Below are 16,782 nucleotides of genomic sequence, written 5' to 3' on the forward strand. Positions count from 1 at the left end.
GGCGGCCGCATAAAGCTGAAAATAGCAAAGGCGTTCCATGCAAGAACAGCTATCAACGCAGTCAAAGGTCCAAGGCTGTCTATCCATAGATTTCGCATACTCCCACGTTACGCTTTGGAGTGGTACTCGCGAGTCTTTCTAGATCACTTCCATCTAGAGGCATCTCCGTCGTTACAGCTGAGAGGAAATGACCTGACGAATATTCCAGGGTCTCTGTCTCCTTGCCTCTGTCCCTTTGTTCTTCAGCGTGTCCGACAACAGCCAATCCATGAAGATAGCTTTGCAGCAATTCTCCACTTTCCTTTCTTGTGTCAAAGTCCTCCTTGCTGTAGCCCTTTCTACTGTTAGCCTATGCCGCTCTATGCCACGCAGCGCGCTCCAATCTTACGAGCCGATGCCAAACCAGCTCAAACCGCTTCTCTCAAGGCCACCTCCCAGTCGCCCATCCCCAAGTATCGATGACCTTCCCACTGGACTCTACCCTCACCCCTGAAGCACCAAATCCCCGCAACGCACAGCTGGCTCTTGACCTCCTTCCCCGCTTCCCCATCCTCGCGGCGGCCGTATGTCGTACAGCACAAGCCGCCCACACAGCACTCCCGGTCTATGGCTCTACCTAGCCTTCCAATAGCTCGGCCTACCGTCCACGACGCACAACAGCACATGCAACACTGTCCAGTACTGAATCCCCGGGTTGTAAGGCTTCCAGCCGGCGTTGTGGGCGCGGTCCCGGTGCACGAGGTTCAATGTCGGGCAGGCGCGCTGAGAAACGTGTGGTGAGTTGGCCCGGTATGACCGGTTCTGTAGTAGCAGTGTCTGAGCCATGGAGTTTGAAGGATCTGCTCTGGGACTATTCGGGTGTCAAAGAATGATTGGGGTGGTGAGTTTGTCTTTAGTAGACGGGCTTCGATACGGGTTTAGGGCTGCTATGGGAAGTACTAGTATGGACATTTGGCAGCCGTGTTGTAAACTGTCAAACCTACATTCGCGGTTGGAAACACCGACAGCGGTGTTCGATGAGGCGGTTTCGGAAATCAGTGAGCGGTTACCGTGTATGTTATGACGAATCATGGTGAACTCGTGGTGAGCTCATGGTGTAGCCATCCATTGATTGACGGCTATACAAATGTACTACACTATGAACAACGATGCATCATCCCATCTGAAAGCCACATCGCTAGCAGAAGAGGAATGTCACACTTGGTTCACTAGCGACTCGAACTTCACCAAGTCCCAATCCCACTTCCCGAACCTCCAACCTCTAACCCCACCTCAAATCCACTTCTACAAGAAATCACTAGCCCTCGCCCTCTCCTTTCCCCTCGCCCCTCTAACCGGACTCCCCTCAACACTACTACTGTTCCTTCTTCTCATCTGCTGCTCACCTCTCCCGCCCCTGGCACCCATCCCACCCTTGCCCCTGCCCCTCCCCATTCCTCCAGCCCTCCCAGCCCCCTCAACAAGATGCGCCCGGCTCGGATGCACGCCTGCCTGAACCTGCGCCGCGCGATCCGGATGCACATGCGGCGCCGGCTCTTCCCTCTGTCGCCGAGGCGGACTGGGCCGCCTCCTGGGCGCGGGACTCATTCTTCGTGCCGGAGGCGACCTCGATCTCGACCGCGAAGACGAAGAGTTGCGCGTCCGATGACCTTCCCGCGGACGATAGGGACTTCGCGACCGGGACCGGGACCGCGACGGTGAGACACTCCGCCTGGCACCGCGTCTAGGTGGAGAAAGTGAGCGCGTCCTCGAGCGCGCGCGTACTGGGCTCCTCTGCGCGCCGCGTCTTGAAGGCGGCGAGCGCGAGATTGAAGGCGTATAGCTCCGCGCGCGAGCACTTGTGCGGCCGTTCCTACGTGATGGCGGCGAGCGGGACACTGAGGGCGTGTAGCTGCGCGAGCGGGCACGGGCGCTCCTTCTTGGTGGTGGAGTGCGAGACCTCGAGACCGAGCGTGAGCGGGAGCGCTCGGAAGAAGAGGCGCTTCGGGTACGGCGTCTACCTTGGCCGCTATCACGGACATCGCCGCGGCGACGGTCGCGCGTTCGCGACGGGCTGCGCGATGACGAGTATGAGCGAGACCGGGAGCGGGACGACTCATGAGAAGGGCTCCTGCCACGGCCGCGGCTTCTTCGTGGCGAAGGCGAGCGCGACCGGGAGCGCGAGCTGTAGCTCGAGTAGCTGGACACGCTCTCTGAGCCGCTGTCGGATGCCGATTCCGACTGTGGGGGCGGCGGCAAAGCAGGCGGGGCGGGCTTGGGCATGTTCTTGAGATGTTCGCGCATGTCTTCCGTGAGGGCGCCCATACCGATGGCGGTGAAGTAGTTGATTGCGAAGCGGGTGTTGCGGGAAGTATCTTTGGGGAAGATGCCGACGAAGGAAGGTTGGAGTGTTGGGTCTCGCATGCGTTCGGTCAGCTTCTTCATGCCCATTGCTTGGACGAGTTCTTCGAAGAGGATCTTGATGAAGATGCGGCTGCTGGAGGTTGTGGAGTCCTCAGTTAGGGTCACGACGCTGAGGACATGCCAGCCGATAGCATCTGAAGCGAGGAGGTGGGCGAAGACGCAAGCTAGAATCCGTAGTCTGTTTGTCTCGTAGCGGTGGATAGTGTCGTAGTACTTTACGAAGGCCGCCTCGAATAGGTCATTCCAGAGACGATTCAGTTTGCAAAACCTCTCAGCCATGAGGCCGTAGAAACGGTCGTATGTTCGCTCCTGACTTGCGCACTCCAGTATCATAGAGGGAAGTTCGTCCTCCTTACCAGCCGGTATGTTGACGCGCATAAGTTTGTGAACAGCCTCTTCGAATCCGCCGCTGGACTTGATCGTGAGATAGATAGTTCTCCGAAGGTTGACAAGATCGGTGTTGCTCTGGTCCTGAATCTCCATCTGCTTTTCCTGCTTGGCTTCCTCATCCTCTGAGCTCTCGTCACCATCGGATTCATACTCCTCGTCACTCCCTTCCGCTTCCCCCAAAATCTCGGCCTTGAGCTTCTTGTACGCCTCCTCATGTGCCTCCCACTCCGGATCATACTTGAACACATTGAGCCCGTCCATGACTTCGATCCCATCATCGTCCAAATTTGGCCTATGCGTGATCTGGTCCTCCTCCTCCACCAGATCCAGTTCCTCCTTTACAGCCGGATTGTCCTTGTACTTGTCTTTCCTGATCGCGAACAACACCTCGATCTGGTACTGTGTCCTCTTCTCAATGTCCGCCTCATGCAATATCGACCTGAAGCGATCGTACACCGCCATCGCAATCGGTGCGTTGAACTCCTCCAAGTGCTGTCCCACTTCGCGCATGAGATTTACGCTCACCTCGACGGAGTCGTCTGTAGGCTTGTTGAGGAGCAAGAGTAAGATCTGAGCGGCGAGAACCTCGTGGCAGACCTGCACGTTGCAAAGCTGTGCTAGAAAGGTGGTGCTTGCGATACACACAGCCTTGTCGTTCCTCTTGAATGCTCGTCGAAACTGGACGATGAGCCTGTTGACCAGCAACTCGCCCACAGACGGCAGCTTCGTGTTGACGATGGCGACCATGGCGGCGAAGATGGGCGTGAACGGCAGACTGGCCTGCTGGGCGCGCATGATGCTGCGACAGAAGAGACCCCTTCCGCGAATAAGGTTCTCTTGGAAGAGCTCGGGCACGATGGACTTGATGTTGCTGATGTTCACCTTGTTGACGAGGCCGTTGATGGATTTCTTCAGAGCCTCCCACGCCATGCGCTGGTATTCCTTGCTGCTCTTGTCTGTGATCTGCGCTTGTAGTGCTCTTAGCCGTGCTGGCGGAATGTATGTGCCTCCGCTACGAAGGCTCAACAGCTTCTCGTATTCTGCCTTCGCCGCGGCTTGCTTCTCCTCCGCCGTAAGCGGTTTCGAGGGCTCCTCTTCCTGCTGGCGAGAGCGCATCTCGAGCTGGCGTAGTCGTTCGACGGCGCGTTCGCGGTCGACATCGCGCGGTAGGGGACCGGGTGGAGGCCTGGGAGACGGGGACCGTGAGGATGGAGAGCGCTTGCGCTTTGCTCTGTATCCACGGGGCTCGCGAGGTGTACGATCTTCCGGACTGTCGCGGCCATATTGGTCATCCCGAACATCTGCTGCTCTGCCGTCTCGAGATTCCCGCGCATCGTAGCCTTCACGGTCGTTGCGGTCAAAGATACTGGGCTTAGCGTCGTGGGGTTCGGGGGTTGGCAGCCTCACTGCAGAAAGGACCTCGGCCATACTGGATGTGCTGACGCGTTAAATGCCGTCTCTCACTTTGACATGAGGAGAATGGTCGTGGCAAGCAGTGTTGTCGCCCTGTTGCAGCTGCGTGAACAGTGATCTTGGGCAAGGCAGCGCGAAGCGTGAAGAAAGTTGCTAAGGCGAGCGGCGCGGCTCTGCGGGTGGCGAGTTTCCCCGGGCTGCACTGCCGCCAAGACTTGAAGCTGGCTTCATCACCGCTGCAACACCATTGCTCTGAATACCACAGTAGAGACATACACCTCACCCTCTCTTGGCCTTCCCTTCTCGACGCTCATTCACCTCCACAAGCTCACAATGGCAAGTCCCACCTCCATCAAGCCTAGAAACACAGCTAACAAAACCCCCAGCTCGACCGCCTAATCGGCCTCTCAATGCTAATCCTAGCAACCGCCGTCTTCCTCTACTACACCATATGGACGCTCCTGATGGTACCCCTGCCCGTCCCCTTTCCTCTCCTCAAACCCCCTCTTCAACATAGCAGCCCTAACACCCCCCACAGCCCTTCGTAGACGAAGACCACCCCCTCCAACAACTCTTCCCCCCGCGCGTCTGGGCCATCCGCCTGCCTGTCATTCTCATCCTACTTGGCTCGGCGGTCGTGGGGAGCTTTCTGAGCGTTGTCATGATTAGGAGTAATCGGCGGAGGGCGCTGAAGGCGAAGAAGGCGTCGTAGTGGTGTGATTGTGCCGGGTTAGGGGGCTGAAGTTGCAGGGAAAGTGTGAAGCGTGCATTGTATGGGCGCTTGCGGCGTCAGGGGGTTTAGAAAATATGGATGTCTTGAGGACATGTCTTTTGGAACTTGGGTATTCAGGGCATTCGAATTGAAATCGAAACCCTGTGATACGCAGCGAATACTCTCAAAGCTTTGGTAGCAGAATCCGGGATGCAACGGTTCTTTTGTGCGCAGTACGATATCTTGGTTTTGGAGAATTGCATCCAAAAAGACGCTCGCCCTTTGTGTTCTCAGAAGCGGGTGGACATAGGTATACTACAGCCCCTCCTGAGACAATGTTTCGACCAAGATGGCAATGTGATGCAAACAGCAAGGGAAATGCGCGGTTTAGGCATTTTCGTCGATACAACTGCCGAATGACTAAACTGGGGGTTATCTTAAGCAACATCGCAGCGCCCATCCTTCGTTCCGGTGCCGGTGCCATCGCCTGAGATCCGTTACCTCCATCATCTTGTCATACTAATTCCCCCGAGATGCTCACAACCTGGAATCCACCATTCTAGCCCTCCTATCCTTCCACACTGCTTCTCCTGACCACAGCCACCTACATCACCGTACAATCCTCCCCCTCAATCACCAACGTCCCCTCCTCCCCCTCTCCTCCCCCTTCCCCTGCCATCTGCCTCGCCTGGATCCTCGCCGCCAACTGCGCAAGCATACTCCTCGTGATAAACGCATCCCTGTTCCCGCCCCTCCGATCAACATCGTTCTGACTCGTGATCTGATATTCTTGATGCATCCTTCTTCGGCTCGGGAGCCCGTTGGGCGCCTGTGCGCGCTCGTCGTCAGAGCTTTCAGCTTCATCCGCACCGGCATCTTGGCCGTGGGATTCGGCTGTAGTGGCGGCGCTGGCGCCGGCTGAGGTGGGAGCAGCCCGCCGACGCATTCGTGAGCGCCCAAAGCCGAGGGAGGAGAAGGTGGAGGCGTCCGCGGCGCTGACGCCAATACCCCGGATGGCATCGCGCCGGGCGCGGGCGTCGGGGCTGAAGATCTTGATCGTGTGGTCAATGCCTGAGACTGCGAGAAGGGGTTCGTAGGGGTGGCCTGCCAGCAAGGAGTGATTAGCGAGGTTGTGCGAACGAGGAAAAGGGAATCGTCCGGTTTGCGAAAAGAGAATAGAGGATGGAAAGAGGAAGGAGAGACAAACCTTGAACAACATTGACCACCTCGCCGTCCCCTTCGAGGATGTTAAGCAGCTGGCTCGTCTTCTTGTCCCAGATGAACAGGTGTCCGCTATCGCTGCCACTGACAACGTATTCATCGTTCAGGCCGTAGAAATTCACGTCCTTGACAGTTTTGACGTTGCAGTGCCCTTTGTATACTCTCGTGTGCGGCGAGCAGGGCACGTCGAGCTCGACGCCTTCGCGGAGGCGGCGTCGTTCAAACGCGCTGCGCCAGACATAGCGGGCATCGTCTTCTTCCGTGTCTGACTCTTGCTCCTCTTCTTCTGATTCCTCCGCTTCGTGGCCGTCGACATCTACGTCGTTATCTTGGCCTTCGTCGTCAACGTCGTCGGTATTGGCGGAGATGATCTCGGAGACTTCGCTGAGCGGGAGAACCACGTCCTCCATCTCCGCATCGTCGTCCTCTGCTTCCTCGACTGTCGGTTGTCTCGCCGCTTCTGTGCCGGCTGTAGGGGTTGCGGCATCGGCGACCGATGAGCCGCTCTCTTCACTCCGCCGCACAACCCTCGCACTCCTCACCGCCTCCTCTTCTTCCCCACCCACGTCCTCGAATCTCATTCTCAACGCTCCCTCTTCCTCTTCGATCCCCCCATCAGTCGTACCCAGCCCCCCAAACGCACGATCCACAAACGCGAAATCCACCCCTTGTCCCGCATTCATCAGCACTCCCCTCCCAACCTTAAACGCCCAATACCGCAGCGCCGCCTTCCGATCCTGCGCACTCGCATGCACGTCCCCACCTGCGTCCTCCGCCCTAACAACCGCGCTCGACAAATCCGCGAAGGGAATCTTGACCGCCTGCGCAAACGCCACAACAGCCGCCTTCTCGCTCGCAAACAGCCGTCGATTCTCATCGACCTCAAACCTGCTTGCGTCCACGTTCATGATCGACTTCTCGTCCGCCAGCCGCAGGAGATACGGTATCAGCACCTCATCAACCGCCTCGATGCCCGCGTCATCAGGCACCGGAAACCGTGGATGCCCGGGCGGCACGGTGGGCGGCCGCGTGAACCCCTCTAGCAGAGCGCCGACGCCGCTGTCTAGCCACAGGAGTATTGCCTTGAGGAAGTCGTATCCAAAGTGCTCGTGTCGCGGGATCTCAGGTAGCTCGCTCGGAGCAGGCGTAATCTGGCTGAACAGTGCAAGGGCTGGACTCGTGCCGCCGGCCGTTCGGAGCTTGCCGCGCAGGAGTCTGGCGAGTGCGCCTGCTGCCTGAACGAAGCGCCGGCTTGAGCAGCGGTTGGCGCGGAGGGTGCGCTGGAAGGTTGTATCGAGGGGAGAAGGATTCACGGGGTAGCGCCAGGTGCGGGATATCTCGTCCATCTCAGGCAGAATACTTGCGGCGAAGCCTAGCACGCTGGTAAAGGATGTTGCGTGGCCTGTCGGGTCGGCATCTGTTAAATCTTTCTTCGCGCCGAGTGTGAACATGTGTTTCCGTAGCTTGACCGATGCTTTGGCGATGCGGAAGCTCTGGCGCTGCGCTTCGGGGAGAACGGCTTCGCGAGCTTCGGAGATGGGACTTCTGGGCCGCGCCGGCTCGATAGGGATCTCTTCGCTCTGTCCATTCTCGTACTGGACCATCAGCGCCATAGGGGTGGTGCCTTCAGCGGCGGCAGAGCTTGAAGTTCGAGCTCGGGAACTAGAGCGGTCGGCAGCTTCTTGCGAGGTGGCTGATTCGGCGGTTTTGGCGCGTTTTCTCTTGCGAACTTTTGACTCCTTGACTTTGGCTTTGCGGTCACTGGAACTCCGAGCAGCTGACTCGGACTGCTGCTCGCTCGCGTCGGGACTGCGGATGAGATCGAAGCTGTAGATCCACTCGCCGGACCAGCTGACGACCATCTCGTTGGGATTAGCATCGCTGATCTTGCAGGCTGTGATGTGTCCGTTGTCGGTCCGCCGCATGCGCCGTTGTCCGTCCGGTGCAAACTTGCGGACGCATTGCGTGGCTTGGCCCATGAGTTCGTTGTCGTGTTCAGAGAAGCTGCCAGACATGGAGATCGGTCTTCCTGACTCTCTTAGTCGGTCCCGGCCGAGCATCCGGCGGTCGTGTAGGAAGCAGTGCATGTGTGCGCCGCCGAGGGCAATGTAGTGAGGCTGGCTGGGAGAGCAGGAGATAGTGTTCAGGTCAAGGTGGTACCGCTTGTAAGATATCAACGGAGGCGGAACGTTGTCCTCGTTCGACTCATAGCTCCCACGGATGTCTCGTGGTGCTGGGTAAGCTGATGATGGCTGGCGGATGTCCCATTGTCGTACCTCGCCATCTTCCGAGCATGTCAAGAAGAAGTATGGCGAAGATTCTGTGACTATCCTCTTGACTCTGTCGCTGTGTGACCGGTACACCTTCGCGTTCGTGTCCCCTTCGCTGAGGTAGCGTACGCCGTTGTAGATGATGTTCCGTCTCCTTCCTGAGCCCAAGTTGGACATGGACGATGGCACACTCGATCGCCCGGAGTACTCAATGTCAAAGATCCTCACTTCGCCATCCCCAGCGGCCGAGACAATGATACGGTCGTTCGAATGTGGCATAAACTTCACGGAGAAGATGTTCTGCCTGTGCCCAGTGGCGATGGCCGTCGTCAGAGTAAATTGGGAGGTCGACGAATCAGGCAGGTAAGAGTGAATGTTAACGTGCTGGTCATCAGAACCAGAGGCAAGGAGACGGCCTGACTTGGACCAGCTGTAGCATCGAATTCAGCATAATGACCTAAGTGAGAAGGGCTAGGGTGAGATAAAGGCTGACCTCAGTGCGTTGACACAGCCTGAGTGCCCATCGAGTTCGTTGATAATGTCCAGATCTTTGATCCATTGCCTGTCTCCGTAAATGCCGGGCACTTTGGAGTAGACTGTCTGGCTTCCAAGCTCCCGCTTGTACAAGCGGTCGTACAGGCTGTATTTCATACTGAAAAGCTTCCTTCGAGAAACTGAAGATGCTCAAGCAGGTTCGTATGAACTGATGCTGCCGGGATGAATGCGGTTTTTCTTAGACCAGGATATAAAGCTACTTAATGTAGTTTGTAAGATCCACGGTTCGATGGTCAGTCTGGCGGGCTCCAAAGATGCTTTCCACGAGGTTGTGAGGAGGACACAGATTGCATAGCGGCTCGAAAGGTAAGAGAGTACAGTGATGTCCCTGAGAAGAGCCACAACCGCTTGGTAGGCAGGACGAAGTTTGAGGCTGTATGGTAGGTCTATGTCATCCTCGGAGCTTGGTGGTGGAAAGCTCACCGCAGTTCCCACTTCCACCCCGCCAGAAGCTTGGACATCTGAGTGTCGGCATCAACCATCTCCGACCGCTTTCAACCTCATCTGTTAAGAACTCTTGTCATCACAGGCTATTGACGACTTTGCCAGAGGAAAGACTGTGTTTGATAGAGGCACGACGGCCTGTTGAGAGAACAACACGTGAGCCAGCGCAGCGTCAACCCGACAAGGGCCAAGCTTCATAGAATGGTTCTTCGTGGCACGGTAGAGTAGGTACTTGTTCTTCTCCTTTGCCAGACCTGACTCATGTTAATTTCGAACTTGCCTCTTCCTTTGCTTGCTTCGGTTTATCAAACATAATTGAGCTCAAAGATATACGTCTTCCACTAGAGGATGTCCCGGAGAGATGCAGAAGCTTCTCTCAGGATGGAGCCTGGTCGGTCGTTTGAAGGCCCTCCTGGACGCGGCTTGTGTTTCCTTAATCTAGTACTCTCCAATCATTTCAGAAGCTTTCAAAACCATCAACGCAGTCATTCAACAGCCCATGAACAGCTTTTCACACCGCAAACCCTTTATATTCCGTACCTTGGACTTGTACGGCTTACGAGTCAATTCTATCCACTCGGATCAACTCTACAGTCTAGAATGAACGATAGACTGTCTAGAGATACGCAGCGATGGTCTGACCCTCACTCGCAAATAATCCTAGCATTCTTGAACGATCCGCGTGACTCAGGTAAATACTCGTCTTCCTCATCCGTATCTTCGAAACTGTCCTTGCGGTTCTGATCAGATTTAGAATCGATGTTCTGGTCAGCAGTGAGTAACATAAGCTCCGCAGCCTCCTCAGATTCATCTGATCGCGAGGTTGATCTAGCCTCCTGATGACGTTCTTTCCCAGTCGGACGATCTGCTCGTGAGCCACTTGGGTTCGCTTCCAACGGCGTGCTATTCTCGATGGCCAGAGATGGCTGCCAGGCACTCCCGCCGACTTGCGGAAAGATCTGGGCGGCTTGTGAAGTTCCCGCTGTCCGACTCGCGATCAAGCGCAAGCTATCGATGCAGTCACCCGGCGTGTAATTCAGAGTGTGTCTGTAAATGTCCAGCCCGCTAGGTCCCAGTCGAGGGTCATCCTGTATTTCTCCCAAATTGTTGTGGTGGTGCATTGATAGAGCATAGCCCGTGAAAAGTTTGAGGGTCAGGACCTGGCTGTGCACGTCTCTGCACATGGCTGGGTTGTAGCAATCCCAGATACGGCATTTGACATCGGGCCGATTCCCGGTGTAGCGGCCATCGGTTGCTGCTAGCGCTTGCAGCGTAAGCCGGTCCATCCACACCATGTACTGGAAACGAGCTCTATCCGCAAGGTTGGCGTAGTCGTCGTCGTCGAAATCCGCAAACGTGTCCGCTATTCCGATCAATCTATCTAAAACAAGTTCGGCGTCCTCGATCGGTTTCCGCAGCCATGCAGCTGTTGCAGACCACTCATGCCGGAGCTCCCGCGCGTTCCTCCGGACGATTTCTCCACTGGAGTTCGTGGCTTGCCAATCCAGAACGTCCCAGATTCTAGTGGGGTATCCGTTCAGCCTCGCGAATTTGTACGCCTTCACCACTCTCCTGACCGCCTTGTCATGGTCATACTTGGCGTCATTCAGCCGGACTTGGATGTTGAACAACTTGGTCTCAAAAAGTCGCAACTGCACACGACCGTCCGAGGCTCCTCTATAGTTTGGCACTTGGTCTTCATGCTGATAGAGAACATCCAGCTCGTAGTTGGAGGGCCAGAAGGTGGTATACGTTTTAGGCGCGCCTTCATATGGTACAGGGTCCGGAATGGGTTTGAACCCGGGATGGCCCCGTTCCTCACGCCAGCATCTTCGGCGAGATCTATAGAGCTTTTCGTGCGCATCTATGGGCTCATACCTCTCTGGTACTGTTCCCACTGTCAGTGCTTGCCATTGAAAGTGTGTGCAGTCATAAGCAGCAGCAGAAAACGACCACGACCGGGCGAATAATCGAGGCGTAGAAACAAAAACAAGGCCACCGCCTCGTCGTCGGACGTAGTGACTCCGTCTAGCACCCGTACTAGACTTACTAATATGCAGTGGAAGAAACTGTCCGGGCAAATGGTACCCAACATTTGGTTGGGACGCCTCAACCGGTTTAGACCGCGCTGACCGTACGGATCTACGCGGCGGAACGAGAAGACTGGTAGGACTCATGCTGCCTGAGCTCTCGCCAGACCCTGCGGCCACCTCTTCCGCCGGTGGTTGCTCCTCAAGAGCTGGCAGGCTGAGCATAGTTGCGTACGCGGGCCGTGGTGTGGGTGGGGTGCTAGATGTGGAGTCAGCGCAACGCAACCAGGTCCGTTTTCACTGCCATCCGCGGAGCGTTGTTCATCTCTCTTGGGAGCTAAGGCGCCAGGAGCTCTGCCTGAAACTCCAGCACAAGATTTCTTCTATGTACTCACACTATCAAACGGGGCACAATAGACTCCGCTGGCTCGTCGTTTGGCGCATGTGATCCCTCCTCGTACGACGGCGATGAATCTTCGTGGGATGGAAGGCGTTGGAGCGGAGGCAGGCCGCTGGCTTCCAACAGGGAGGGACTTATCGCTCCCTCTGGCGGTTCGTCTTCATCGCCATCATCGACAGGAATCGCTATTCCTTCAGTGATAAGCCAGTTCATTTGCTCCTCTTCCTCTGTTAACTCCCTCTCAATCTCTGCATATGCATGTTTCTCGTGTTCGTAGTCTAGAACAGCTATCCGTAAATCGGGATCCTCCTCGGATTTTCGGTAGAAATTTTGGCGGGGGTTAATCCTCCTAACAGGTACAGGACGGTAGTCGCTTGCAAACAGCCGTGGTCCTATGTCTTGGCGCAGCTTCGAGGGCCCATACGGCCCTTCGACGGTCGACGCAGAGTTTTTTGGTGCTGCAGGCTCATAGCGACGACATTTCTTTGCAAGCGCTGGCGTGTCCCCTCGACCATCGTCATCCCCTCTTCGAGCGTTTCGGGGTCTGCTCCGGTGCAGTGTTGGGGCTCCAGAGAGTCCTGGCTCGTCGGAGTCTGAGGTGTCTCCAGGTGGTGGCGTGTCGCCTCGGACATGATTGAGGCGCTGCAGTCTTTGCGGGTCGCTAGACCTCATGGGCTTGGGTAAGATCTTCCGAAAAGGTATGTTCGACATGGGTGCCTAAGGAGTGTGGTAATACCTGGGGAAAGGATACATGGCGGAAAGCGAAGCACAGGAGGAAGTTTGGCCCGATGGCGCAAAAGCTCTTTCCGGCGTTGACTTGTCATGGCGTTGTTATGGTCGCGGCAGCTGTGTGGAAGCTGCGACTGCCAGTTGTAGTCGCACTGCACAACGACACCAGCAAAAGCTCTGGCTGAACGAACATCCCTACGCATGTCGATGATCCTGTCAACGTTTGCTAATGCTGTCATCAAGCTCCTCCGATCTCTTCTGCACAATTTACCTGCCTTCCACGGTAGCAATGACTTTCCTCTGAACTGGCCGTTTTGACTCATGCAACACTACAAGATGCTTCACAACTGAAAATCACCGCTCTAATGCTGTAGCCTGCGTCACTAAGAATGGCCGGAATGGTCACAGTCCGCTTCCGCTTGCGGCAGCTCTCAGTCCTGATATCACGAACTGCAGCTTTGCAGTGATAACCATGGTCCACTCTGCATCTGACCGACTTCTCGTACTATCCGACTGTTGGTCAATCTACTCTGAAGCCTAACCAAGGAAGCGGTATCGTAATATCACCGAGATGACTGTGAGCAGAAGGGAAGACTCTGAACGGAATATGAGGACATGAAATGACAGCAAGGCAGCAACTTCCTGCCTCTGTAATTCAGGATCTTTACCAGCTAGCGAGATGCTCTCTCGCGTGTTACCGGCGCGATGCTTCATTGCGTTTGCTGGAATGTCCTCCATCTCTACTATGCACCAACGGAGTCTCTCAGCGCGGACAGGAAGCGCACATGCCTTGAGCTTTGGTTTCGACTGCTGCCAGCCTTCTCGCATTAGGCGGTTTATGTTTCTGTCGACCAAGATAGCACCGCGGGTTTAGCCTCTGCGAGAAGTCATCTGATGTGAAGGCAATCTCAGCTTTCCGAATGAGTGGATAGGAACCCGCAGGCCCAAAGAATCCCAAGTAAAGGCAAGCCTGTAGATATCCGGCGGCCATCAATGCGGCTCTTTAGCGGTACACTTCAACTATTTGCTTTCAATGATTACCTGTTGCTGTGAATGGTGACTGTTGTACTGTCACCCGGCGCTTGAGATCTGAATTCAAGGGTTTCAAGACGGGCTTTTGATTGGTGGACACAGCCGCCCGCACTTCACTTCCCCGTGAGCCGCTCCACACAAAGCCGCCTACACTGGGATTTAAAGTACGTAGTAGATACATTCAAGTACCCGCCCGCTGCCCGAAATAACTCGAACCGCCCGTAGACGCCTCTGTCCCTGTGTCCTGCGAGTCTCCTTAATACGGAGCACTCGACCGCCAAAACGGCTTCCACCTCTGTATCCGCTCCTCCTAGCAGCGCATCACGCCCGTCGACTGCACCTCCCTCACCTCTAGCCATAGCGTCGCGCCTGACTACCGCGAGTGCCATACTCTGGGACCCCAAACACACTCGGCGACCGCCTCCAACAATCCTCAAACCTACGCACGTCGGGACCCTATCACTAGAGAACAGGACAGACTCCAGCATCAGCATCAAGAACTTGGGTGGGAGTCGAGAAAGGGTCGCCACCATGGACAAGAGACATCCGAGTTCATTCCAGCAGCTGGAGAAGCTGGGAGAGGGCACCTATGCTACTGTGCGCTCTGGGATCCACTCCGTTTGTCTGTTCAGCGAGTGTGCTAATCTGGATAACAGGTATTCAAGGGCCGCAACCGGCAGACCGGCGAATTCGTTGCGCTCAAGGAGATCCACCTCGACAGCGAAGAAGGCACACCTAGTACCGCCATCCGCGAGATCAGTCTGATGAAAGAGCTGAAGCACGAGAACATCGTCTCCCTCCACGATGTCATCCACACCGAGAATAAGCTGATGCTCGTATTCGAATACATGGACAAAGATCTGAAGAAGTACATGGACAGCCAGCCACTGCCACCTGGCTATGACTCGCATGGTGGACGCAGCAGAGGCGCCGGCGGCCTGCCACCGGACACCATTAAGAGTTTCATGTATCAGCTGCTGCGCGGCATTGCTTTCTGCCACGACAACAGAGTCCTGCACCGGGATCTGAAACCCCAGAACCTCCTGATCAACACCAAAGGCCAGCTCAAGCTCGCTGATTTCGGCCTTGCCCGCGCCTTCGGCATTCCTGTTAACACCTTCTCCAACGAAGTCGTCACGCTCTGGTACCGCGCGCCAGACGTACTGCTCGGATCGCGCACCTACAACACCTCCATCGACATCTGGAGCGCAGGGTGCATCATGGCGGAGATGTACACGGGGCGTCCGCTTTTCCCGGGCACTACCAATGAGGACCAACTACAGAAGATCTTCCGACTGATGGGTACTCCGAGCGAGCGGAGCTGGCCTGGAATCAGCAGCTTCCCTGAGTACCGGCAAGGATGGCAGGTGTATGCGACGCAGGACCTGCAGATCCTGCTGCCGATGATCGATCAAGTGGGCCTGAGCTTGCTGTCCGGCATGTTGCAGCTCCGCCCGGAGATGCGCATATCTGCCGAGCAGGCGCTCCGACATCCGTGGTTTGCGGAGATTCACCAGCGATACGGCGGCATCCAGCAACAGGTTGTCGCGCAACAGATGGGACAGCAGGGCCTGAACCAGCAGGTCATGCAACAGGGGCCTGGGCCGGCGGGAGCTTCCTACGGGACATCGATGGCGCAAGGTGCATACTAACCGTCTCCTGGGCGGAGAGCATCTTATTCTGCCTGTTCCTGTATCTATACATGCCGCCCTCACGAACACCATATTACCTACTCGGCTCTCGCTAACTGCTAACGGAAGACCCGAGCTCCTCTAGTGCCACTCCAATCTTCGTCGACTACTTCGGCAACGCCTACTTTTCTTGAATTTCCCGAATCTCCGAGCATGCCTCCGCCTCTGCGGATCGACACTCCCATCGTCGATGAGAACACAGAAATAGATTTCCTGAGCTATCCGGCGCACGTCTCAACTTCTCCACATGCTTTCACTCCAGCCGCGCTGCCGTTCTTCCCTAGTCAGCCAGCAAAGTTCCCTTGGGCTCAGCACATCCTCAACCTTCCTCGATGGGAGATGCACCAACCACAACGTTGTGCGGATTCGCCAATGGAATGTTCGCCGGACCCTCACGCTCGTCGTTTCCAGCTCATTCTGTCGCCGGAATCCGAGACTGAACACCGGCAGCTTACAGTCCGGAATGGTTCTGTTCATGAGGCCGATGACTCGCCTGAGTATAATATTATTGAATACATCGATGGTATTGATCCGCTGGAGGAGCAGAGCAGCTGAAGAATCCGATCCATTTCGATCTGAGCGCTGAGGGTTCCTTGCTGCATAGCTGTGGTACTCTCGTGGCCACCTTTCCGTTTCCGATGACTGTCAAGTGCTCTCTTTTTGTCAGTGGTGGCGTTCTCTGCGCCTGTGGTTTGCGTTTCGCGGGCTTGTGCTTCCTCTTAGTTTTTCATTTGCACTGGTTGGGGTAAAGGCTGAGGCGCGACAAAGTTAATTTCATTTCTGGTAGGCTGCGTGGTTTGGATGATGCTATCTCTGGGAGCGTGGAAGATGGGTCTAGATGAGCTTGTGTATGCTCAGACAGATGGAGAGAAGTCAATGATCCGTGTTCTGTGCAATGCATAATGTTGAGACCTGGATGGTGACTATTCAGTACTCACCACATGAGCTACCGCTTCTTGGCTACCTGGACCGACTCTTATCTGCGCTATCCTCGTTTCTGATGAAGGTGACGTGTTTGGGTTCATCCACATGGCGGGATAGTCTACCTACAGTACTTGTGTGTTGTGCTATAGAAGGTAATCGCCTTCCAAACTGGCATCGCCCTCCATCAGCCAGCACCGCGGCGTTGTATGTTGAGTATCTTGGTCCTCACTCAAGCTGCTCACCCTCAAGCGTCGTGGCGCCAATACCCTTGCACCAGAATGGCGGAAATCATCAAGCTTTAGGAACATAGAAACTTATCATAATTGATAGTCGCACGCGGTGATAAGAACTGCCAGAGCCCAAACGTAACACTAGGTCTACCAGTGGTCTGATGCTCAATGAACACAGAATAGCAGCAACTTATCGGACGTAAGCGTAGAGAGACGTTAGAACTCTTGTGAGCATGTTGCAGTCAGAATCTATACCTGGAAGACTGATGGCACCGGCAGTGGAAAATATGACAGTGGGTTATCGGTTTGGCGATTCTAGAGTCTGACGGTTTCTGTCA

General features: G+C 55.7%; 5 protein-coding genes across 5 annotated transcripts; 2 read left to right on the forward strand and 3 right to left on the reverse strand.

Annotated features, from left to right (window-relative positions):
- Window positions 1–1,456: 1,456 nt before the first annotated feature.
- W97_02420 (uncharacterized protein) lies at window positions 1,457–4,221 on the reverse strand (the record flags this gene model as incomplete). The annotated part of the gene is made up of 2 exons (XM_007780320.1): window positions 1,457–1,711; window positions 1,765–4,221. 2 exons carry the CDS (start codon window positions 4,219–4,221, stop codon window positions 1,457–1,459), a joined length of 2,712 nt encoding a protein of 903 aa, XP_007778510.1.
- A 395-nt stretch (window positions 4,222–4,616) lies between these two features.
- On the forward strand, window positions 4,617–4,918 carry W97_02421 (dolichyl-phosphate mannosyltransferase polypeptide 2; the record flags this gene model as incomplete). Its single annotated transcript, XM_007780321.1, has 2 exons — window positions 4,617–4,673; window positions 4,745–4,918. 2 exons carry the CDS (start codon window positions 4,617–4,619, stop codon window positions 4,916–4,918), a joined length of 231 nt encoding a protein of 76 aa, XP_007778511.1.
- Window positions 4,919–5,522: 604 nt separating this feature from the next.
- Window positions 5,523–9,060, reverse strand: W97_02422 (uncharacterized protein; the record flags this gene model as incomplete). Its single annotated transcript, XM_007780322.1, has 4 exons — window positions 5,523–6,022; window positions 6,126–6,549; window positions 6,634–8,839; window positions 8,903–9,060. 4 exons carry the CDS (start codon window positions 9,058–9,060, stop codon window positions 5,523–5,525), a joined length of 3,288 nt encoding a protein of 1,095 aa, XP_007778512.1.
- Window positions 9,061–10,052: 992 nt separating this feature from the next.
- On the reverse strand, window positions 10,053–12,549 carry W97_02423 (uncharacterized protein; the record flags this gene model as incomplete). Its single annotated transcript, XM_007780323.1, has 3 exons — window positions 10,053–11,296; window positions 11,459–11,697; window positions 11,834–12,549. 3 exons carry the CDS (start codon window positions 12,547–12,549, stop codon window positions 10,053–10,055), a joined length of 2,199 nt encoding a protein of 732 aa, XP_007778513.1.
- A 1,581-nt stretch (window positions 12,550–14,130) lies between these two features.
- On the forward strand, window positions 14,131–15,251 carry W97_02424 (CMGC/CDK/CDK5 protein kinase; the record flags this gene model as incomplete). Its single annotated transcript, XM_007780324.1, has 2 exons — window positions 14,131–14,196; window positions 14,256–15,251. 2 exons carry the CDS (start codon window positions 14,131–14,133, stop codon window positions 15,249–15,251), a joined length of 1,062 nt encoding a protein of 353 aa, XP_007778514.1.
- Between the last annotated feature and the right edge of the window lie 1,531 nt (window positions 15,252–16,782).

Source organism: Coniosporium apollinis, assembly GCF_000281105.1.
Source record: "Coniosporium apollinis CBS 100218 chromosome Unknown supercont1.9, whole genome shotgun sequence".
NCBI lineage: Eukaryota > Fungi > Ascomycota > Dothideomycetes > Coniosporium > Coniosporium apollinis.